This window comes from Acinonyx jubatus, chromosome D4 (assembly GCF_027475565.1).
Source record: "Acinonyx jubatus isolate Ajub_Pintada_27869175 chromosome D4, VMU_Ajub_asm_v1.0, whole genome shotgun sequence".
NCBI classification, from domain to species: domain Eukaryota; kingdom Metazoa; phylum Chordata; class Mammalia; order Carnivora; family Felidae; genus Acinonyx; species Acinonyx jubatus.
The window spans coordinates 84,075,718-84,100,949 of NC_069391.1; the positions used below are offsets into that span (position 1 = coordinate 84,075,718).

The 25,232-nt window shown below is 41.9% G+C and overlaps 1 protein-coding gene and 1 long non-coding RNA gene across 7 annotated transcripts in view; one reads left to right on the forward strand and one right to left on the reverse strand.

The window, feature by feature from the left end:
- Window positions 1-1,057, forward strand: part of SMARCA2 (SWI/SNF related, matrix associated, actin dependent regulator of chromatin, subfamily a, member 2) — a 178,296-nt gene extending 177,239 nt beyond the window's left edge. For all 6 annotated transcript variants that reach the window (XM_027041104.2, XM_053205306.1, XM_027041109.2 and 3 more), the window contains one exon: window positions 95-1,057. In XM_027041104.2, the coding sequence (XP_026896905.1) occupies window positions 95-130 (36 nt within the window). In that variant the 3' untranslated portion in view covers window positions 131-1,057. The remainder of the gene's footprint in view (window positions 1-94) is intronic.
- LOC128312246 (uncharacterized) overlaps window positions 1-25,232 on the reverse strand; it is a 110,550-nt gene that overhangs the window by 22,127 nt on the left and 63,191 nt on the right. The window lies entirely within an intron of this gene.

A 25,232-nucleotide genomic window follows, 5' to 3' on the forward strand; every position in this document is an offset into this window, starting at 1 on the left:
TTCCAAAATGTCGTGTCTTTTCTGCCTTGCCCTCGGGATGGTTTATTGCTTCTTTTTCTTAGGTGTCATTTGCTTCATTTTGTCTTATTTTTAGGAACAGTCAGAAGCAAGCGGGACTGACGATGAGTGAGGAGTACGGGCCTTTTTTTCCTCAGTAGAACTGAGTTCCTTCGTCCCCTCTCATTTCTTCCCAGTGAGTTCATTTGTCCTATGGGCCCTGGGTTGTTTCTATAGCATCTTCATCTATAAACTAGCTTTAGGATAGTGCCAGACAAACATATGATATCATGGTGTAAAAACACACACACACACACACACACACACACAAATATTTGTAACATATTGTGACCAAATGGGCCTCAAAGATTCAAAGATTAAAACAAACAAACAAAGCTTTTGATGGAAAATATGTGGGTGGATAGTATATTTCTATGGGTGGGTCTCATTTGGTAACGGTTTGATTGTGCCTGGTTTTACCACCTGTCCAGATGAGAAGATTTTTTTGTCTTTTTGTAGCACTGATAACCAGGAGAAGCCATTAAAAGCCACTGGTTATTTTATTTTTCATCAGGCAATTTTCAGAGTTTTTATTTGTTCGGTATTGTTTTTGTTTGTTTGTTTGTTTACACTGTGGTACATATAAGCAACTTTAATAGGTGATAAGTGTACAGTAATTAGACTTCACCTGCATAGACATTTTTCCATTTTATGCTCTATGATCTGAAAAAAAAATGCTTTTTGAACTGTATACGATTTATGTCTACTGTAAACATTGCTGAATTTTTTTTTTTGCTCTTGATTTCAAAAAAAAGTTTTGTTGAAAACGCTATTGAATATTGCAATCTCTCTAGTGTATTGGATGACTTCCTTTGTCAGCCCGATCTCCTATGTTACTGATGTGTATCGTCTCCTTCTCCCTAAAGTGTACTTAATCTTTGCTTTCTTTGCACAATGTCTTTGGTTGCGAGTCATAAGCCTGAGGCAAATAAAATTCCAGTAATTTCCAAGAATGTGGTGTTGGTGCTTTCCTAATAAAGAGACAATTTAGCTCCACCAACACTGCCTCTTGTTTTTTGAGTTCTAGGGGATTGAAACCGTGGTGCCTGAGTGAAGGTCTCCTGCAGAGGGCTGGGCAGTCTCTTAATCCGGAAGGCTTGGGGGGGGGGGGGGGTGCGGAAAGACCTAGAAAGCCGGTCTCCTGGAATGAACCAGGTTTGTCTCAAGGGAGAGCCCATTGCTTTCAGGACTTTAATCTCAAGCAACAGGAGACATCTGGTGCCATGGACCAAGCCACACTAAGCCCCTGCTCACCCTTTTCTAGTGCTTTAAATTCTGTTTACTAGCCAGATAAGCTATATGGTAATATAGATTTATAGTGTAATATGGTATGTAATACTTATATATTAACATCTCCTGATTTTTCAATGATTTCACAGGTGTTCAAGAGAACAAGACCAATTCCATGCACCCATATACTCTCCTGCTAAGATTCAACAACAGTCAATATTTTGTCCCTCTCCTTTTTTTTTTTTCATTAAACCACTTTGAAAATAAGACCCAGCCATCATGACACTTTACCCCTAAGCACTTCAGCACAAATCTCCCAACGATTCAAGCCATCTCCTGGCTCCCACAATCCCACTTCCATTCCCAAGGGAATGAGCAGTAGCTTCCTAGTATCTCATGGGTAATCTCAGTCCCATTTCCCCAACGGTCCCCAAATTGTCTTGCATTTATTTGTTCGCACAAGTTTTCAAAGAATGCCAGAACTTCCTCTCTTATGGACCTCATTATGACATGGAAAAGGTTTCTCTCCTCTCTAATGGGTCGATGAATTGGAACTGCCTAAGGAGAATGCCACGATTCTTGCTTTCTGAACGTGGAATCCTGAAGGAAATCTGACCGTCACAAAATGCATCCTCCAGAGAAACCCCTTTGTCCCTCTAAGTGTCCACTCTGATGTCTGACTTTCCAGTTAGTCTGATCATTACAGCGTGTGTTGAGTTTCCTTTTACTCTTTGTTTAGAGTTTGCTGGCCGCGGTAGGATTGGAGACTCCCATGTAAGAATCAACTGTATTAGATTTTGTTACTGAATGGTTTGGTTTCAGTTCAAAGAGAAGAGTCTCATTTCCCTGCTACCATTTCTGTTTCCAATACTTGATGTACAAATTGGAATCTCTTCTCAGCCTCGGAGGCATTGCTGCTCTGAAGCCATCCAGACCACTGCCTTTATGCTTCAGAATTTCTGTTGTGGAAGAATGTTCTCTCGTTCTTATTCCCCAGTCTTCGGTGTGTTGTTCTCCCTGACTCCAGCAGACAGGAGAGGTGGTCCACAGAACAGTGATAAGGTGGTAGGGAGAGTGGGCACGCATTAGCAAAAGGTAAGCCATCCTACACTGGGGTGCTGCTGACTTCTTATCCTCATCGTGACCGCCATTCGGTTTAGCTCAGCCTGTAGGTGGGCTGAGCCCGTAGGTGGGCTTAGTTCTTTCTCAGGTCTGTGGTTTACTAGGAATGCAGGAAGGAAGCTAAGACTATAGAGAAATGTACTGGATCCCTTAATGGGTTTATTTAATTATAGGAACTTTGTGAAGAAGGCATTTTTTTTTCAATTTATTTTTTTTAATGTCTACTTATTTTTGAGAGAGAGAGAGAGACAGAGCATGAGTGGGGGAAGGGCAGAGAGAGAGAGAGACACACACACAAACCATCTGAAACAGGTTCCAGGCTCTGAGCTGTCAGCGCAGAGCCTGACAGTGGGCTTGAACTCATGAACCCCAAGATCATGACCTGAGCTGAAGTCGGATGCTCAACCGACTCAGCCACCCAGGTGCCCCAAGAAGGCATAGTTCTCATTCCTCTTTTACAAGGGAGGATCATGCAAACACGAGACTGAATAGCTGTGGCCAGGGCACCAAAGCTGAATTGGCAAGTAAGACTCTGGCTCCCGGGCCTATGTTTCATGCAGCTTCCCCACCTCCCCACCCCAGCAAGGGAGATACGGAACTGGTCTTGTTGATGAGCCCCGCACACCCGTTTGCTCTGCACTGGCTCACACAGCCAGGCTTACCCATCAGTCCTGACTCAGTTCTCTAGACCCCCTGGCTCCACTGGAACTTGCCTCTGGGACCCCATTTCTGGGGCTGGGCTCGTCTACTACCCTGGCTCTTCCTTCTCAGTGAGAAGCCACTCCACAAGGACCAGGACCTTGTCCCTTAGACCCCAGTGGATGCGGACCCTGCTACTGCCTCCAGGCGATTCTGATGTATGTTCCAGCTGAAAAAGCGCCACTGGCTCCATCACCTTCTCAATCTCTATTATTTCCCTCCCGGGGAATGATAGGAGGCCATGTTGAACCTGGTCTTGATGTACATGATTGGTGCAGGCATACGCATCCATCACCCGATAGCCATTCTAGTAAAATCAACATAAATGAGAATAAGCGAAAAAGCCAAGTATTTGCTCCCTGTCTCCCTGACACAGCTTTCCTGTCATCTGTGTGACCAGGAAGCAATCTTCATTTGTGCTTGACTTGAACCTCATTCAGACTGATAACGTGTAATACCTGGGGAAATGTTTTTTGGTCTGCTTAGCAAAAGGATAGAGACACGTTCTTCCCTTATGAATAAATGTACTTCCCATGAGAATTTGATAGTAACAGTCAATCTTCCTGTGCAGGTATCTTGGAAGAATAGCCAAGTCCATATCTCTTCCTAAATTTTATTCAGTAAGAGCTACATCAAGCCAGATAAAGCACCGTTTCTGCCCTTGCTCCTATATACTGTCCGAGTGTATGAATCTCAGTGTTTCAATCACTTAGGGAGAGACCATCAAAAATGATGAGGCACGGTATGACAAACGATGATGGATAGGTCTAGGATTGCTAGAGGTATGCCCAGGTGAGCTGTCCTCATCACGGGTGTGGTTTAGGACATCAGACTTAATGGAGAGTGGAAGGGGCGTGTTCTAAATGACCGAGCCCTTCGTGTAAGAGGGTATCGTTTTCTGCATCACTTTCAGTAAGGATTTTCCAAAGGGATTTTCTAAATTGAATAAGGCAAAAAACACAAACAAAAACCTAAGTCAAGAGTATGGGGAAACCAGTTTCCTGTTTATAAACACTGGGTTTTATTATGCACAAGAAAGAGGCCTTTGTGAACCCTAGAAATGCTACAAAGCAAGGCTCACTGTGAGATTCTAAACTTCAAAGAGAATGAATGCAGAATCCCACCACCAAATAGATGTATTTTTAAAATTCTCTTCCCAAAGCTTTAATCAAAGTTCACTATAAAATGGACATGTGTCCACCACAAATAGTGAAATAATAGCCCAAAAAATTTAGAATTCACCCCCACGAGGGAATCAGCAATAACAGCCTGATGTTCTCGTTCACATAAACCCCTAGGGTCCTATATACTGTCAAAGGCTGGCTCCCCAGCTATCACCAACATCACCTGTTAATAAAACAAGCTGAATTCATCGCCTGGTGCCGTAAGGGAGAGGGCCACCTTGATGGAGATTTGGTAGTTCGAAAGGGAAGGTCAAGGTTGGATTTTGTTGAAATGTGATCTAAGGTACATCAATGTGGGGATTTGGTTAGAATTGCATAAAGATCACGCTACAATAAATCAGGATCGGGAAAAGTAGTAAAGCAAGGATTTCGAGTGGAGATTCAAAGGATCTTAGGGCACATAGATCACATTTGGTGCTTTGTTAAAGAGACAATGTGTCTTTCAGGAAGTTCACGTCATGAACAATAGTTATTTGGTTGGGCAAGAGTCTCCTTGAATACTAAGAGTGTGCTAATGAGGACCATAGAATTTTAAAGTTTTTTTTTTCTTTTTTTTTAGAAAGGGAGAGAGCGCACACGCACACACACGTGAGTGGGAGAGGGGCAGAGAGAGAGAGAGAGAGAGAGAGAGAGAGAGAGAGAGAGAATCTTAAGCAGGCTCCACACCCAGTACAGAGCCCAACATGGGGCTGCATCCCATGACCATGGGATCATGACCTGAGTTGAAATCAAGCGTCAGATGCTCAACCAACTGAGCCACCCAGGTGCCCCTAAAGTCATTTTAATGTTGATAGTAAGCAGCAGGGTGGGGGGTATGTGTGTAGATGTTCCTATTTTTTTATTATTTTTTAAAATACGATACTATTCTCTGCAACTTGCCTTATTTTCTTCCAAGGCAACAGAGATTAAACTCATTTAAATTTTTTTTTTCTGGGGGTGCCTGGGTGGCTCAGTCGGTTAAGTGTCCGACTTCAGCTCAGGTCATGATCTCGCGGTCCGCGAGTTCAAGCCCTGCGTCGGGCTCTGTGCTGACAGCTCAGAGCCTGGACCCCACTTCAGATTCTGTGTCTCCCCCTCTCTCTGCTCCTCCCCTGTTCATGCTCTGTTTCTCTCTGTCTCAAAAATAAAGCATTAAAAAAATTTCTTTCTAAATAAAATTTTTTTCTGTAGTGTAAGAACATTTGTTTTCCTGTTCATCTTAAAAAATTTTTTTCTACTATTTATTTATTTTTGACAGAGACAGAGACAGAGTGCGAGTGGGGGAGGGGCAGAGAGAGAGGGAGACACAGAATCCAAAGCAGGCTCCAGGCTCCGAGCTGTTAGCACAGAGCCGGAAGCGGGACTCAAACTCACAGACTGCGAGATCATGACCTGAGCCGAAGTTAGACGCTCAACCGACTGAGCCACCCAGGCTCCCCGTTCCTGTTTATCTTAAAAGGAATATATGTACATTGTAGAAAATGCAGAAAGTGAAGGATGTACAAAGGAAGAATTCATTGACATACTATCATCCAGAGAGAAGTATTTGTTTCTTGTCCGGCATGCCAGGAGCCGAGAAGTCCTCTCTCCCATTCACACAACAACAAAGAAGCTGAACACACTGAAAATCAACAGCTCCTGTTGAATGCATCAGAACCGAAGTCACAGGGCAAACCACTGCCTCTAACAGTGAGCAGAGTGGCAGATAGAATCACCACTGGCTTCTCTGTAACAAAAGGCCAGAAGCAGCCTAGGAAACCCTAATGTGTAACTAATGAACTGCTGGAGGCTCTGGACAAGTTTGCGAGTTAAAAGCACCAAGGGAAGGGTGTCTGGCTAGCTCAGTGGGTTAAGCATCCCACTCCTAATTTCAGCTCAGGTCATGCTCTCACACTTCATGAGTTCAAGCCCTGCATCTGTCAGTGCAGAGCCTCCTTGGAATTCTTTCTCCCTTTCTGCCCCTCCCCAACTCTTGCTCACTCTCAAAATAAATAAATCAACTTAAAAAAAAAAAACACCAAGGGATCCAGTGTTAGTAGGGCCCCCACACTTGCATGACTTTGACCTCCAGCAGCCCATCAGTATCTCACTTTCCTCTTGGGCTTTGAGCAAAAAGAGGGGGGAAGCAGGCTCCAGGCTCTGAGCTGTCAACAACAGAGCCCTGACACGGGGCTCAAACTTGGGAACCACGAGATCATGACCCGAGCCAAAATCGGACGCTTAACCTACTGAGCCACCCAGTCGCCCCAAAAATAGCTGTTTTTAAATATGCTCAGAATATTCTGTTCTTTTTAACAAGGCCTGTTCTCAACAGAAATGATTTTACTGGAGCCTAACCAACATGGAAGAAGGCAAACACCCAACTCCAGTGTAGGCTAGCCTTCATGCCTCTCCGATGGGGGGAAAGCAATCCAAGGCAGATCAAGGTCACAGTCCTAGGTCACAGGTGCACTAAAAGACTGATACTAGGCATTGATTCTGTATCCTGCAACTTTGCTGAATTCACGTGTCAGTTCTAGCAGCTTTTTGGTGGAGTCTTTTAGGTTTTCCATATAGATTATCATGTCGTCTGTGAAAAGTGAAAGCTTGACTACTTCTTTGCCAGGTTGGATGCCTTTTATTTCACTTTGTTGTCTGATTGCTGAGGCTAGCACTTCCAACGCTATGCTAACCAACAGTGGTGAGACTGGACATCCCTGTTGTGCTCCTGATCTCAGGGAAAGCTCTCTATTTTTCCCCACTGAGGATATTAGCAGTGGGCTTTTCATATATGGCTTTTATGATATTAAGGTATGTTCCTTCTATTGTGACTTTCTTGAGGGTTTTTATTAAGAAAGGATGCTGTATTTTGTCAAATGCTTTTTCTGCATCTATTGATAGGATCACTATGGTTCTTATACTTTCTTCTATTAATGTGATGTATCACATTGATTGATTTGCAAATACTGAACCAGCCCTGCAGCCCAGGAATGACTCCCACTTGATCACGGTGAATAATTCTTTTAATATACCTTTGAATTCGCTTTGCTAGTATCTTGTTGAGAATTTCTGCATCCCTGTTCTTCAGGTTTATTGGCCTGTAATTCTCCTTTTTTGTGGGGTCTCTGGTTTGGGAATCAATGTAATGCTGGCTTCATAGAATGAGTTCGGAAGCTTTCCTTCCATTTCTGTTTTTCAGAACAGCTTGGGAAGGGTAAGTATTAACTCTGCTTTAAATGTCTGGTAGAATTCCCCTGGGAAGCCATCTGGCCCAGGACTCTTATTTGTTGGGAGATTTTTGATAACTGATTCGATTTCTTCGCTGGTTATGGGTCTGTTCAAATTTTGTATTTCTCCCTGTTTGACTTTTGGTGGTGTGTACATTTCTAGGAATTTGTCTATTTCTTCCAGGTTGTCCAGTTTGTTGGCATATAACTTTTTCATAGTATTCTCTAATACTTGTTTGTATTTCTGTGGTGTTTGTTGTGATCTCTCCTCTTTTGCTCGTGATTTTATTTATTTGGGTCCTCTCTCTTTTCTTTTTGAGAAGCCTGGCTAGAGGTTTATCAGTTTTGTTTATTTTTTCAAAAAACCAGCTCTTAGATTCATTACTCTATTTTTTTGGATTCTATATTGTTTATTTATGCTCTAATCTTTACTATGTCTCTTCTTCTGCTGGGTTTGGGGTTTCTTTGCTGTTCTCTTATAGTTCCTTTAGGTGTACAGTTAGATTTTGTATTTGGGATTTTTCTTGTTTCTTGAGATAGGCCTGGATTGCAGTGTATTTTCCTCTTAGGACTGCCTTTGCTGCATCCCAAAGGGTTTGGACTGTCGTGTTTTCATTTTCATTTGCTTCCATATGTTTTTTAATTTCTTCTTTAAAAAGTTGCCTGGTTGACCCATTCATTCTTTAGTAGGATGTTCTTTAACCTCCATGCGTTTGGAGGCTTTCCACATGTTTTCTTGTGGTTGATTTCAAGTTTCATTGCATTGTGATCTGAAAATATGCATGGTGTGATCTCAATTCTTCTATATGTATTCAGGCCTGTTTTGTGACCCAGTGTGTGATCTGTCTTGGAGAATGTTCCAGGCACATGTGCTCCAACGTTTATAGCAGCACTTTCAACAAGAGCCAAATTATGGTAAGAGCCCAAATGTCCATCGACCCGTGAATGGATAAAGGAGATGTGGTATATACCTATATAATCGAATACTGCTTGGCAATGAGAAAGAAATCCTGCCATTTGCAACAACATGGATGGAACTAAAATCTATTATGCTAAGTGAAATAAGTCAGTCAGAGAAAGACAGATATATGTTTTCACTCATATGGAACCTGAGAAACTTAACAGAAGACCATGGGAGAAGGGAAGGGGAGAAAATAGTTTTGAACAGAGAGGGAGGGAGGCAAACCATAAGAGACTCTTAAATACAGAGAACAAACAGGGTTGATGGCGGGGGGCAGGGTAAGAGCGAAAATGGGAGATGGGCCTTGAGGAAGGCACTTGTTGGGATGAGCACTGGGTGTTGTATGTAAACAATGAATCACAGGAATCTACCCACCGAAGCCAAGAGCACATTGTATACACTGTATGTTAGCTAACTTGACAATAAATTATATTACAAAAAAAAAAAAAAAAAAAAGGACTGAGACCAGAGCACAGGGCTGGGGAATGGGGTCCCTCACCCAGCACCAGAGAGAGAAGGAGACAGGATCCCAAGCAGGCTCTGTGCTGACAGCAATGAGCCTGACGCAGGGCTTGAAGTTACGAGCTATGATATCATGACCTGAGCCACAGTCGGACACTCAACCAAGCCACCCAGCTCCCGCATTAGGCAACATTTTTAAAGTCTCTAGGGAAACCCAAAGATAACAAAGAAGACAAAACAAGGACACCAGAGGGAAATGTAGCCCCTGACACCTACAGCTACAGCAAACAATGACCACAGGCAGATAAACCTGAAATGTTACATCAAGGCCTATTTCCCTAGTACATCATTACTTTTTTCACCTAGTACATTATATCCTACTTGCAACAAAGAAAATGACAAGGCACACTAAAAGACAAAACACATTTTGAAGAGACGGCATCTGAAGGAGACTAGATATGGCAAAGATGTTGGAATTATCAGAATTTTAAACAACTAGTTAATATGGTAAAGGCACTAATGTAAAAAGTAGGAAACATTGCAAGAATATGAGTAATGTAAGCAGAAAGACGGAGATTCAAAAGGAAACACTAGAAATATAATCATCATCATCATCATCATCATAAAAACACTAACAGAAATGAATGCCTTTGACAGGCTCATTAGTAGACTGGTCACAGTCATAGAAAGAATCACTGAGCTTGAAGAAATGTCAACAGCAACTTCCAAAACTGAAATCCAAGGAGGAAAAGAAGGAATAAAACAGACAACAGTCAAGAACTATGGGACAATTAAAAAGATGTAACATATGCATAATGGGAATACCAGAAGGGAAAGAGAAAAAGGAACCGAAGAAATATTTGAAGCAAGAATGACTGAGAATCTCCCAAAACTAATGACAGACACCAAATCCAGGAAGACAGATCCAGGAAGCTTAAAGGAAACCAAGCAGATTGAATACCAAAACAAAAAACAAAAAACAATTCTGCACTTAGGCATATCATATTCAAACTGCAGAAAAATTAAAGACACAGAAAAAAAAAAATCTTAAAAAAGCCAGCATGTGGGGGGACGGGCAGGGATAATTTACCTCCACAAGAACAGGAATTACATCAGAAGCTCAGAAACTATGCCAGAGACCAAAGTGAAATAGTTACAGTGTTAAAAGAATCACCAACCTAGCATTCTGTGCCTCCCTAAAATTATGCTTCAAAGGGGAAGGAGAAATAAACACATTCTCAGACAGCAGAAGTCGAAGTGGGTGGTCTGCTGTACAAGAAACATTAAAGTTAGTTTTTTAGAGTAGAGGAAGACCATACAGGTCAGAAACTTGGATCTGTGTTAACGAAGGTAGAGCGCTGGAAAGAGGAATAAATGAGGGTAAAACATAAACTTCATGTTTCTTATTCTTCACTGATCACACAGGTTAAGAGTTGGTTTGAAATAATAATAGCAACAATGTATTCCAGGATTATAGCTTATGGAGAAATGAAATGAACGACAAAATATTCTAAGGGGTGAGAGGGGGGAACTGGAAATACTTGGCTATAAAATACTTGCACTGCCCATGTAGTGGTATCGTGTTCTATCAAGGGGGGCTTGTCTTAGTTGTATATGTATATTGTAAACTCTCGGGCAACCGATACCAGAGAGAATCACTCTTCAAGTTCATTTCCCTTACATTTGCTCCTGTCTATGGACTCTGCCCAGATTTAGTAAGATCTAATACACACACAGTAAAACTTGCCCATTTTAACAGTAGGGTTTTGGCATCTTCATAATCAAGATATGAAACATTTTCATTATCCCCCCAATATTTCTCATACCCTTTTTAATCCATTTCTTCCCCTGACCCTCAGACTCTGGAAACCACTGATCTGCTTTCTGTCCCTGAAGGATGGTCTTTTCTAGAATCTCATATAAATGGAAGATACATTATGTGGTCTTCTGTTTGATTTCTTTCATTTGCTGTAATATTTCTGAGATGCATTTATGTTAAACAAGCATTTTGTGCCTTTTTATTACTGAGTAGCATTTCATTATATGAATATCTCACAATTTGTTTATCTCTTCATTATGTGATGGACATTGGGTTGTTTCCAGTTCTTGGCTATTATAAATAAGGCTGCCGTAAATATTGGGGTACAAATATTTGCATTGACATGTTTTCAATCCTCTTAAGGTGAACAGAGGAATGAGATTGTTGGATCTATGGTAAGGATTTTAACTTTATAAGATCAAAGCCACTGGATATCTGTATGAGGGGAAAAAAAGAACTTCAACCTTAATGCCTCATACCATACACAAAAATTAATGAATCAGAATGGATCTTAAATTTAAGAGCTAAAATATTATATTCATAAAAGAAAACAGGACAAAGACTTCTTCAATGGGACACTAAAAGCATGAACCCTAAAATAAATGTTGATAAGACAGACTTCTTCACAATTAAAAGTTTTTGCTCTGTGAAAAACACAGTTAAAATGACAAGGTGAGTCACAAAATAGGGGAAAGTATTTGGAAGCAGGTATCTGAAAAAGAGCTTGTTTGAGGAATAGGCATAAAGATCTCTTAGGATTCATTAAAAAGACAAACTATCCAGCGGTGCCTGGGTGGTTCAGTTGGTTGAACTTTGACTCATGATTTTGGCCCATGGCTCAATTTTGTGGGATCGAGCCCCATGTTGGGCTCTGTGCTGACCATGGAACCTGCTTAAGATTCTCTCCCTTTCTCCCCTCCCTCCTTTTCCCTCTCCCTCTGCCCTTCCCCTTCTCTCTCTTGAAAGAAAGAAAGAAAGAAAGAAAGAAAGAAAGAAAGAAAGAAAGAAAGAAAGAGGGAGGGAGGGAGGGAGGGAGGGAGGGAGGGAGGGAGGGAGAGAAAGAAAGAAAGAAAGAAAGAAAGAAAGAAAGAAAGAAAGAAAGAAAGAAAGAAAGAAAGAAAGAAAAAAGAAAAGAACTATCCAATAGAAAAGCAAATAAAGGGGGCGCCTAGGTGTCTCAGTCAGTTAAGCGTCTGACTCTTGATTTCAGCTGAAGTCATGATCTCACGGTTCCTTGAGTTCGAGCCCTGCATCAGCCTCTGCACTGACACTGCAGAGCCAGCTTGGGATTCTGTCTCCCTCTCTCTGCCCCTCCCCTGCTTGCACTGTCTCTGTTTCTCTCAAAATAAATAAATAAACTTAAAAACAAAAATAAGCAACAGACACTTCACAAGAGATGTATGACCACTCCATAAGAATATGAAAGAATGAGAAGATGTTCAATATCCCTAATCGTTAAAGAAAAGCAAAATAAAACTACAATGAAATGCCACTACACACCCGCTAGAATGGCTAAAGTTGAAAAGACAATGGAAAGCGTTGACGGGATGTCAAGTAGTTGGAACTCCTGTGTTGCTGGTATGAAGGCAAAAAACTTTGATACTCCCGATTTCAAGAGCTGTAGGATATCCCAATGAATGTGTCATAATTTAGATAACATTTACTCTTCTTTTTTTTTTTAATTTTTTTAACGTTTTATTTATTTTTGAGACAGAGAGAGACAGAGCATGAACGGGGGAGGGGCAGAGAGAGAGGGAGACACAGAATCGGAAACAGGCTCCAGGCTCTGAGCGGTCAGCACAGAGCCCAACGCGGGGCTCGAACTCACGGACGCGGGGCTCGAACTCATGGACCGCGAGATCGTGACCTGAGCTGCAGTCGGATGCTTAACCAACTGAGCCACCCAGGTGCCCCAACATTTACTCTTCTAATAGATACCTGAGTTGATACTGGTTGGAGTTTGGCGGCGAGGGCGGGGGGGGGGGGGGGGGGGGGAGGCATTATAAATAATTCTAGAAAATTACAGTCACTGTGACTATCATTGTTCTCTGTATTTTTAACAACAAATTAGCGGAATGACATTTAAATCATTGCTGAAAACATTTCCCTTCCAATTACACAGGATTTTAATAAAATTAAAGCTAAAGTTGATTGCTTTCTCAGTCATGTTTATGCTGATCAGTTAGTTAAACCAAACCTACCAGGCACTTCTGTTCATGACAATACTTTCATCTTTTTTTTAAAAGGCCCTGCAAAGTTGTTTTGCCTTTTCTTTTTATTTTTTTGGCCCTCAAGCCCTTAATTTTTTAAATATTTTTTCCTTTTTCAAAAAATTTTAGAGAGAACGTGGGCAGGGGAGAGGGGCAGAGGGAGGGAGGGAGGGAGGGAGGGAGAGAGAAAGAATCTTAAGCAGACTCCATGCTCACCAAAGAGCCTGACACAGGGCACGATCCCACAACCCCGGAGTCATGACCTGAGTCGAAATCAAGAGTTGGACACTCAAATGACTGAGCTGCCCAGGCACCCCAAGCCCTTAATTTTTTAAAAGCAGATTCTGGGGTCGCCTGGGTGGCTCAGTTGGTTAAGCGTCCGACTTCGGCTCAGGTCATGATCTCACAGTCTGTGAGTTTGAGCTCCGCATTGGGCTCTGGGCTGACCGCTCGGAGCCTGGAGGCTGCTTGGGATTCTGTGCCTCCTTCTCTCTCTGACCCTCCCCCATTCATGCTCTGTCTCTGTCTCAAAAATAAATAAACATAAAAAAAATTTTTAAAAACCCAAAAAACCTTTTAAATAAATAAATAAATAAATAAATAAATGCAGATTCTGAATTTGAAAGAGGGGCTTATGCTTATGTGGAAAAGGCTTTTTTTTTTTTTTTTGAAAGCAAAGTGACCATAGTCCCCCCTGCCATTGAATTTTGAATTTGAATTTTGCCATTGAATTTTGTAAAATAGGGATTTTGGAAAACAGACTTTTCCAGTCTGCGAGGCCAAGTTTGGGAACTTTGGACAAAAGGTCTAGTTCTTTGCCAGACCCCTGTGCGGACAGGAATCTCAACACAAGATCATTCTCCACCTCTGGGCTTCTCAAGCAACATTCTCAGCCTGGTAGCCTTTGGGAAGCTGGCTCCTAAGGGTGATATCACTAGCTGTAAATGGCCTCTCTGTAGTGAGGTTATGAGTTTAATATTTGCTGAGGTTTGATAGAAATACCATGATTTTTCTCTTTTGAAGTAAGTTTGGTATGTGGAATACTTGGAATGTGACCCCAAGGGTAAACTCCACCAGTGAAGGGCAACCTGACAGTAATAATTCACATTCAAATCATTCCAGAGAATTCGTATTTATTCTAGCATGTTTTAGGCTGGCTGATTTGGAGAAATGATACAACTCCATTTAAGAGCTTTTTAATACTGAAATATGTAGGGAACCTGAGTAGCCAAATGCGATCTTGAGAAAGAGCAAAGCTGAAGGTACCACGACGCCAGATTTCAAGTTATACTACAAAGCTGTTATACGACAGTATGGGAATGCCACAAAAACAGACACATCGATCGACAGAACAGAATAAAGAGCCCAGAAATAAACCCACGCTTACATAGTAATCTACTACAAAGGAGTCAAGAAAATACAATGGGGGAAAAGACAGTCTCTTCAATAAGCGGTGTTGGGCAAACTAGAGAGCTACATGCAAAAGAATGAAATTGGACCATTTCTTACACCATATAAAAAATAAACTCAAAATGTATTAAAGACCTAAATATGAGACCTGAAACCATAAAACTAGAAGGAAATATAAGCAGTAATCTCTTTGACTCTGGCCTTAGCAACATTTTTCTAGATGTCTGCTCAGGCAAGAGAAACGAAAGCAAACAAACTATTGAGACTATACCAAAATAAAAACCTTTTGCACAGCAAAGGAAACCCCCAACAAAACAAAACAGCCACCTACTGGATGAGAGAAGTTATTTGCAAATGAAATATACAAAAAGGGGGTAAAATCCAAAATATATAAACAACGTATACAGCTCAATACCAAAAAACAGATTAAAAAATGGGCAGAAGACATGAACAGACATTTCTCCAAAGAAGATACAATGAGATTTCACCTCACACCTTTCAGAATAGCTAGAATAAAAAGGACAAGAAATAACCAGTGTTGGCAAGGATGTGCAGAAAAGGAACCCATGTGCACTGTTGGTGGGAATGCAAACTGGTGCAGCCACTGTGGAAAACATTACGGAGGTTCCTCAAAAAATTAAAACAAGGTCATAGAATCCAGCAATGCCACTACAGCGTATTTACACAAAGAAAATGAAAACACAAACTCAACAAGATATAGGCACCCTTTGTTCATTGCAGCATTCTTTCCAATAGCCAAGATACAGAAGCAACCGAAGTATCCTTCAAAAGAAGGTGTAGTGTGTGTGTGTGTGTGTGTGTGTGTGAATGAGACTTGCCATCTGCAACAACATGGATGGACCTCAAAGACAATACGCTATGTGAAGTCAGTCAGAAAACAAATACCATACGACTTCACTTGTATGTGGGACCTAAAAAACAAAATAAATGAACGAACAAAAATAGAAACAGACCCATAAATACACAGAACCAGTGGTAGCCAGAGGGGAGGAGGAGAGGAAGGTGTGCAAAATGGGTGAAGGGCAGTTATGGAGTAAGTCGTCACAGGCATACCGTCTCCAGCATAAGGAATTTAGTAAAGGTACTGTGATAGCATGGGATGGTGATGGACGGTAGCCACATTCAGGCTGTGCCCTAGCACAATGTTGCTATGTTGTACAGCTGAAACTAATGTGTGTCACCTCTACTTCCATAAAAATAAATTTTAAAAGAGCCTCCAGTATTACACTGACTCAAGCATGGGCCCCATATATAAATAAATACCATTTCTAGAAAAGAACCAGCCTAACAGAGTGTCAAAAGTCACCAGGTAAGGTGTCTTTGTCCTACAGCAGTGTTAGGAAGGGATTGTACTATCTTTGTGGGGCACGACGTGCTTGAGGTATCTAATTCTGAGCACCTTTCCTTCAGTGTGAATCCACCCATATGACCTTGTAGAATTTCTGCGGACTCACTAGGAACGTTTTTGAGAGTCTGAGTCCTCCATAAATGGCCTAAAGAGGAAAAATTTCCCTAGAGTTGAACACAGTTTCTGTTGCTTTCCAAACGTGTTCCCACTTTTCAGCCTGTAACTTTGCTCTGATGACCCTCCTGCTTTATAAAACACAGAGGGTATCTCAGGCCAGGTCCTGTGCTTGGTGCTGGGGGGAGGTATCAGGAAGAGAAAACTCTAGTACTGGTTCGCATCTCCGCTACAACCAGGACCTCTCCCTGTCCACTCTGTCACCGCCTCTCCCTCCTCCATGGCCAATGTATCTTAGTAAAAGACCACCCTGCTTAACAGCTGTGCAGGGGTATCTCATCACCTACGGAGGGCCAGACTCTGTGGCCTTCTTTGTCAGGATGGGCAAGAGCAAGCCCCGGCATGTCTTCTGTTCCAGGATGGGTGGGAATCGCAACTTGGACCTGGTTCTAAATTGTCCTCACTGCTTGTTCCCAAACCAGCAAACTCATAGTGCAACGTATGTACTCCAGGTAAAGATACCAGCACGTGAACATATCACACTTTGGCCCGCTGCTGTGGCCCATGGAGGTGTACCCAAAGTTCTGTGGTCAAGGCTGCCTGTGCAGAGTGAGAAACACAGTGGGCAGAGAAGCTCCAGTCCCTAGAGGATGGGTAACAACTAGAGGTATCCCACGCGCCTAACAAGCCCAAATACCAGTATGTTGTATCGATTCTAAAACTTACATGTTTTTACCTCTTTAAAAGATACATCAATGTTTTTTAAGCTATGATGTCATCATTTTGTTCAGCCACAAGCGTCCCTCTTAAGAGATCAAGAAAATAATAATGCATTTACAATTGATGATGTCTTAGAGTCAGTAAAACACTGTATTTTTTCCTTAACACACATCATATGTAGCAAAGTTCTGTACCCTCTTCTTTATTTTTTCACTTCACTTATTTTGGAGAGCAATCATTCATATCGGTGCCTAAAGAACTGACTCATTCTTTCTAATAACCATGGCACATGCATATATATACATGTATATATACATATATACATACATATATACATGTATACATACATATATATGTATATATATTCCATTATGTTAATGTAACGTATCTAAACAGTTCCATATTCATGGGACGTTCTGGTTGTTTCTAGCTGGTGTTTATTTACCATTGCCAAAAAATGATGAATGCTACAAGAGTGGGAGGCAGATGCTGTGGAGGGAACTTGAATGTTTTGTGGAGGATGTGAAATTAGGTGTGAGACCCAAGAAAGAGAGAAAGGAGACAAGTCAAACTGCTCTTGGAATTTTAATCTGGATAGGCCATGCGCAAGTCACTTGCCATCTCCCATTGGTAGGGTGGTCTTAGACTGTGCAGATTTCAAACAATTCATAAGAAATGTCTTCTCTTGAGTTTCTTCCTCCTGACCACACCCCATTTAGTGATCCTGGAAGATTAATGTCCCTATCACTGTCCTGAAAGACTCTTGGAAATAGTCGTTACAGTTGGCCCTTAAACAACGTGGGTTTGAACTGCCTGGGTCCACTTATGGATTTTTTTTCAATAATTACAGTGCTGTAGAAGTATTTTCTCTTATGGTTTGCTTAACATTTTCTTTTCTCTAGTTTACCTTACTTTACGAATACATTGTAGAATACATATAACATCCAAAATATGTGTTAGTTGACTTTACGTTATCGGTAAGGCCTCAGGCCAGCAGTAGGCTGTTAGTAGTTAAGTTTTGAGGGAGTCCAAAGTTGTGCATGAATTTTCAACTGTGAGGTGGGTTGGTGCCCCTAACCCCCATCATGGTCCAAGGGTCAACTGTACCCCTCTTCTTCAGGCTGACAGATGCCACAAGGAAACAGATCTACAAGAGGAGATGTTGAAAGCCTTTAACTATTGGATGATGATGATGTAGGTAAGACTGAGAAACTTGGAATGGGTTCCTGGAGAGAAGGGAAGGCATGAATGCTGAAGATGCAGACCAGAGTGAAAGAAACTAACGAAATGGTCAAAGTGAAGTCAGGGTGGCTTCAGGGTTAAGAAACTCCATCCATTCAATCTTCCTGTATTTGGTCTTGGGAATACCAGGATTTTAAAACAGTACATTCCACTAGCACTGCAGTTCAGAGTGGAGGCTAATTCCTTAACTCACCCCCTCTTCTCCTCTGCAGTCCCCCTTGACTTGGGAGAATAAGTGCAAGATTGCTTACCATGTGTACTGCTCTACGCTCTTATACAGACAGATGAAAAAATATAGAGTCATTTAAAATCTTTCCAACAACAAGAGGTAGGCACTATTATTCCTGGTTCACAGAGGCTTTAGAGAGGCGACCGGCCCAGGGTCATTCACCTACTACTAGGTAGTGGAGCTGGGATCCCATCTTCAGGCAGACCAGCTCCGGAGTCTTTTCTCTCAACTAGTATTCCAACTAGAACGTAACCATTATTCCGACTAGAATTCAAGCCTGCCTCTCAGTGTCTTTGTACTGGACTGTGTGTTCCCTGGAGGACACATATGATATAGGTTATATTATTCATCTTCGGGTGAACGTTCTCCTCCACCTGGCTGAGTAACACGCACCAAAAGAAATATACCAACTAGATCATGCCTATTGTCAATGCCAGCCCAGCCGTCCCCCACTGGATTACTGCATTTGGTCTCTGTGTGTAGAGTATACACTTGTCCACTGCATGAGCCACCCTCTGGTCAGTGTTCATCGAAAACACCAATCCGATCACACTTCTCATCAGCTCAAATCATTTCAGGGTTTTCTAGGAGCCAAGTACAGGTCCTTGGCACAATTACAAAGTCCCACAAGGCTTGCTTCTTCTTACCTGCTTCAGCCTCACTAACCCGCATTCCCTGCCCCCACAAACGACACCCTAGACTAGCACTAAGCAGTGGAAATCTAACATATGTAATTTTATATTTCCTAGTAGCTGCGTTTTAAAACATGAAAAGAAACAGTGAAGTGAATTTTAATGGCATGTCGTATTTAACCCAAGGCATTTCTAAAATGTTACTTCAACATGTTATCAATATAAAAAGTTAGAGACAGTTTGCTTTATACCAAAGTTTTAAAAACCAGTATGTATCTTCCATGTGGACTCTGTCTCAGTGTGGACTAGCCACAGAGCAAGTGCTTATTATCACACGTGGCCACTCTATTGGACGGCCCAGCTCCAAACCAAAGGTTCTCAGACCTCAACTGCATCAGAATCACCTGGAGGGCTTGTTAAGTAACAGCGTGCTGGCTTTACCCTCAGAGTTTTTGAATCATTAAGTAAAGGCGGGCCTGAGAATTTGCATTTCTGACGCATTCACAGGTGGTGTGGATGGTGGTCTCTGGACCACATTTTCAGAACCATTGCTCTAGATCAGGGATTATAAACTGGTGGCCTCAGGACCGATCCAGTAGGCCGGCCATTTTATTTGGACCACGCTCTCTTGGAGTAATTACCAACGTTTAAAAAGAGCCAGATTTCTCACAAAGATCTAGGCTCCAAGCTTCTGTTAAAAGTTCATCAATCCAATTTGATAGGGTTGTGTTTTTTCCTGGCAGTAAGCACAGGAACCAAAGTCACAAGTGCCTTTCTTGAAAGGTCACGAAGGCCCACTGTGTTGTTTTATAGCCGCCTTGTTGTGATTGAGTTGGCGTCCCCAAACCTAGACCTTCTGGACTTCTTCTCCCCAGTACCTAAACACACTGAGCTCTCTCCTGCCTCTGTCACTACTACGTACCTGTGGGTTCTCTCCGTCTGGAACAGTCTCACCAACACTATCCATGTCAACCTGGCCAACTCGCACTTACCCTTCATGGCTCAGCTGGGAAGTCACTTCCTCCAGAAAGTCTGCTCTCCCCGTGACTGAGTATATAGGCTTCTTCTGGGTGCTTCACGGAAGCCTGTGCTTCCCTCTTCAAAGCTATCACATGTAACCCTAACTTCCCACTAGCTTACTGGTCTTACCCATCATTCTATGAGCTTCCTGAGGGAAGGGAACCACTTCTTTCTTACTCACCACTGTAACCACAGTGCGTACCTAGTCCACTATCAGACTGGCACATGGCCAGCATTCAGTAAATATTTGCTGACGAATAAAGACGTGAAAAGGCTAGAACAGATCTTTATAATATTGCCCAACTTCCAACTTTCCTGTAAGTGGCTGCAAGTGGAATCTTAGCTTTATTCCTAATTCTAGAGGCGATAACAAAAAACCCAGTTGTAAATTTTAATCGCTCTTAAAACTACAGTGCAGAAATAAATCTAAACTTAATTTTAAAATATTCCACCGGCTTAATCTTTACCTCACCCTGCTCAATATACTGAAAGCCCAAAGTAATGAAATTAAGCGCACGACCGTTACATTATCAAGTTAGAGACTCCTGCTCAATTTACCGCATATCCTGCATGTTATCTGCACTGTATCATTTTATTGGTGTAAAGCAAACAAAACTCTTCCCTCAAATTAGAAGAGTCAGCGTTGTTTTAGAGATTCTTGGACTATGGCACTACAAGTTTACAGGAGGCAGATGAGCGAGAAGACAGAAAGAGGGAGATTGATTGATATCCCATAACTACACGAGCAAGTGTACTGGCTACTCAGGAAACCACAAAGATGTAAAGGCAGAAATTCTGTTCTTAAGCAGTTCACCATTTAGGAGAGAAGGTAACTCATAGAACACAGGTAAATATGACGTAAGATAGGAAAAGGCAGGTGTCATCTACCAGGTAAAGAATGTCATATGAGAATTCAGACAGAAGGAAGTTCTCTCAGCTTGGAGTGAGATCTGAAAATCTTGCATAATTAAAGTAGCATTTGACCTGATCTGGTACTAAGATTGAAAAGGTCTATGTCCTTCAGCAAATTACATTTCTTCTTAAGTGCATTAAAAAATAACACATATTAAAAATAATGTTATTTTTAATAACATTACAAAATAAAAATTAATTTAACATTAATTAAACAACACAATATAAAAAATAACATTATTTTATTAAAAAATAAAAACCAAAAGGAATTCTCTTTCAAAATTCCTAAGATATGAGAAAGCAGGTTAGTTTAAGAGAAAGAAAAGTTTGAAGACACTGGAAAGAAGGATTTCAGACCCAGTTTTGCCAGGAGCTAGTCTGTGACCTTCAGAAGTTTCTTCATCTTTCTGGACAGAGTTTTCTCATCTGTAGGCTGCACAGATAATAAATAATCTCTAAAGTCCTTTCTGGGACTAGCATTCACTGACTGACTGTCTATATTCCAATTTTTATGTTGATTAGGCTTTTGTGGTTGAATGCAATTAGTTTTGCTATGTGCTTCACAATAAATTCAGACTCTGCAACTCTTCATTATGCAGAAAGACAGTCATGTCTTATTGCTTGGGAGACAAATGAATTGTCAACTTTCCATGAGGGAAATGATTAGAGATTATGTGTCTGGAGGGGGAAGAGTAACTCTTACATTCAACAGTGGAATAATAGCTTAAGAAGGTCTTGAAAAGACTATTGAAATGTTCTTTCGAGTCAGATAATTAAAGAAGAAAAACGGCATGACTAGGTTCTCAAACGCAGTGCAAACCGGGAAAGCACATCATTAAATAAGTGGTATTTCATTAGTCCTGACCAGGTAATGGGGGAAGAGGAAGGAAGAACATGCTGATATATTTCGTCCAATTGATTAAATCTTAGAGATGGCATTCGATCTATTTTAAGAAAAGCCTCTGCTAATGAGCACAGCCAGAATTTGCATCCTTTCTCGTTTACTTAATACCTATCTGTCACTAGTAAGGATATTTGCTTTGAAGCCATGCTCAAACAAATGAAATTAAATAGCCCGGGAGCTGACAGATGGAAAGTCAGTTGGAAAGCCTCCATGTAACTTTACTTTTCAGTGTTATTTCACGTCACCTGGCTGCATAGCACATAGGATTTGGTGACACTTTATGGACAAAGATGGAGTTATTCCCAAGCGTTATCAAAATGACTCTCTGAGAAGCAAGCTTGTGGACACAAGAGACCTCAACATGATCTGTTGTTTTAAAAAGGCAGTTCCTCTGCTGAAATTTGAGAACACAGCACTGGTTCCCAAACAGTGGGCTACTCAAAGTAGCACTGATATTTCAGTGCCTCTCCTTCGCAGTTACAATGGAAAAAAAAAAAAAAAAAGTCTTCGGATCCACGGAATGAAAACAAGTCAAAAGCAAGAGGAATTGTACAGCTCAGAGGATCACCCTCTGAGGCTTGGGTCCACGGTCACCCAAGCTCAGGCACTGGTCTGGCTGTCTCACGACGGGCGTGGAAGTTGAAGCAGCCGTGACCAAGAGGGTAGAGCCCTGACAGCAAACACCATCTGGGGACCTGGAGAAACATGACCAAGATACTAAATGGTGTGAGTCATCTAGAGTTGATCTTGTGTGAGTTTGGCCAAAAAGGAAATAAAGAAAGGCTAAGGTAGAGAGCCGGAGGAGACAGAGCATCAGAAAGGTCACCCAAGGTCACAGAAATAGTCAGTGACTGAAGGTGAATTCAAAGCCACAGTCCCGCCTTCTTGGTTCACTGGATAAAAACGGGCGGGGATTTTATTTTACTTGGAAGGGAGAGTGGTATGGCGAGATCTGGAGCCACGCGGATCTGGACTGAATCCCAATGAACCATGTGAGAAAATGAGGTAATACCCATCAAACGCCTGACACATACTTGACACCCAATAAGTGTTAGTTTTCTTCTTTGTCAGCACTCCCCCAACCCCGAATCTAACGGCGAACCTCACTCAAAACTGTTTTCCACTTTCACAGCAAGGTTCAAGAATAACCTTTCTTGACGATACGCGACCACATGGAACAGTCTATGCTTACTAAACAGTGACGTGTTGGCTTTGAAGCTTTTTACCCACTATTTTTTTTACTAAGTAATGGTAATACTTGATAACTTTATTGTGGCTTAGTACGTACTGAGGATGGGTCCAAGGGCTGTTCTAGAAATAATCCTCAGGAGGAGTGTGCAAGGTAGAGAGTATTGTATTTCTATTGCACATGTGAGGACAGCAAGCATGGGGCGTTAAACCACTTGCCCAAGGTCACGCAGTAACTGGCAGAGCCAAGATTCAGGCAGACAGTGTGGTGCCAGAGCCCTGCCCTGTTTTTAATCCCTCTGCAAGGCTGCCTCTCAACCAGCTCGTGGTACTCTTTATTAAGTGCATAGCATGTAGAGCTAAGATATTATTAATCAGGCTAGAATCAACAGGAACACAAAAACATCTAAGCTCGGTGATTATCAACTTTCGAAACAAATTAAAATTTGTCCTGGGGAAAGACTATTTCAGAGTGATTACAAATCCTCAACAATGCAGTAAGTTAATTGGCCTGTCCACGTCTCCCCCTTTTCCCCAGGAGCTTACGTTTCCACAGTTGAATCTCAAAAGAAGACACGATTCGGTGAATCACATGTTAGCCTACGTATTATCGTCCATTGACCACATATTATTTAGCTGGTACTCTGAGCAGAGGATTATGTAAGGCATGCTAACACAAGTAGGGAATCAAAACAAATAGGAAATAGGACTTCGCCCCAAATACCGAGCAACCTCGGAAAGTTATTACGAGCAACATGATAAATGAACTAAAATTCAGTATCACTAAGTCACTATTAGTTTTGGTTCACTTCAGCATGACAAACATTTACCAATGAAGATACTGAAGGGAAAGGTTATTCTGTTTAAGAAAACAACTTTCAAGCAGCCTCAAGCACTTGTGAAACCCCATTTAATCATAATAATAGATATTCTGGTTATTAATCGATATGTAATATTAATATTGCAGTTGCTATATATTTGGGTGCCTTGGCAGCCCATCGCTCTTTCTTTGGAACTTCCCTTTCACCCAAACCCCCCAGCGGAAGGGTGAACCTGGGAGACCATCCTTTTGGATCAGTGCATAGGCTCCGCATGGCCAACTGAATGTGGTCTCCTGGGAACTTGAAGCAAAGACACGGAGACCACATTTAGGTGTTGTTAGAGTCACGCAAATGACAGAATGAAAAAATGAATAAATAGAATCAAAACTAGAAGAAAGGAGCAGATGCCCACAGAGGTCCAGGGAACAAGAGATCATACAGATGGACCCTGGAGAGGCCCAAGAATTCTAAGCTTCATAGTTTTAGTTCTTAGGGGACCCATTTGAGGAGACAAAGACCCAAGACTCCTAATTGGAAAAATAACACTTGGTTAATCATGTGAATTGCATTGTCCAAAGCAAGCAAGGAACTATTCTTTTCCTTTTTTTTTTTTTTAATTTTTTTAAATATTTATTTTTGAGAGAGAGAGAGACACACACAGAGTGAGGAGGGGAGGGGCAGAGAGAGAAGGAGACAGAATCTGAAGCAGGCTCCAGGCTCTGAGCTGTCAGCACAGAGCCCGATGCGGGGCTCGAACTCACAGACTGTGAGATCATGAGCTGAGCCGAAGTCGGACACTTAACCAACTATGCCACCCAGGCGCCCCAAGCAAGGAACTATTCTTACATTATCACATGATCAGCAGGGACAAAGGCTCTTAATATGCTCGGGGAGAGGAGAGAACTTTTTTTTTTTTTTAATTTTTTTTTTCCAACGTTTATTTATTTTTGGGACAGAGAGAGACAGAGCATGAACGAGGGAGGGGCAGAGAGAGAGGGAGACACAGAATCGGAAACAGGCTCCAGGCCCTGAGCCATCAGCCCAGAGCCTGACGCGGGGCTCGAACTCCCGGACCGCGAGATCGGACGCTTAACCGACTGCGCCACCCAGGCGCCCCTCTTTTATTTTTTAAAAAATGTTTATTTATATTTATTTTGAGTGGGGGGGGAGGGCAAAGAGAGAGGGAGAGAGAGAATACCAAGCAGGCTCCACAGAGCCCAACGCAAGGCTCAATCTCACGAATCATGAGATCACAAGCTGAGCCAAACCCAAGAGTCCGACACCTAACTGACTGAGCCACCCAGATGTCCCAAGAACTTCTATTACTCTGCCAGGCTGAGGAAGGCAGGCCTTGATCTCATATGGCAGCCCATTTTAAAGGGTCTATTCAAAAAAGATTGCAATGTCTGTCATTGTAGATCTACATTGTACTGAGCATTTTAGTTCCCTTCTCTACTGACACGGAGTACAGACTTACTAAGAGTGGGTTGACTTTATCTACGTGGCTGTCGTTGGTTGCTAGTCCTTGTATGTTCAATAAGATCATCTCTTGCACTCTCTACTGCAGCCTTAGGTTGGGTTCTCCCACAAGTAGAACTGAGACAAAGATCTGAGAGCAAGTTATTAGGGAGGTGACCCCAAGAAGCACCAGCAGGCGCACAGAGAATGAAGGCAAGGAAGAGAAGAAAGCCAAGGCAATGTTCGTGAATGAAAAGGTTACTGCTGTGGGGCGCCAGGGTACA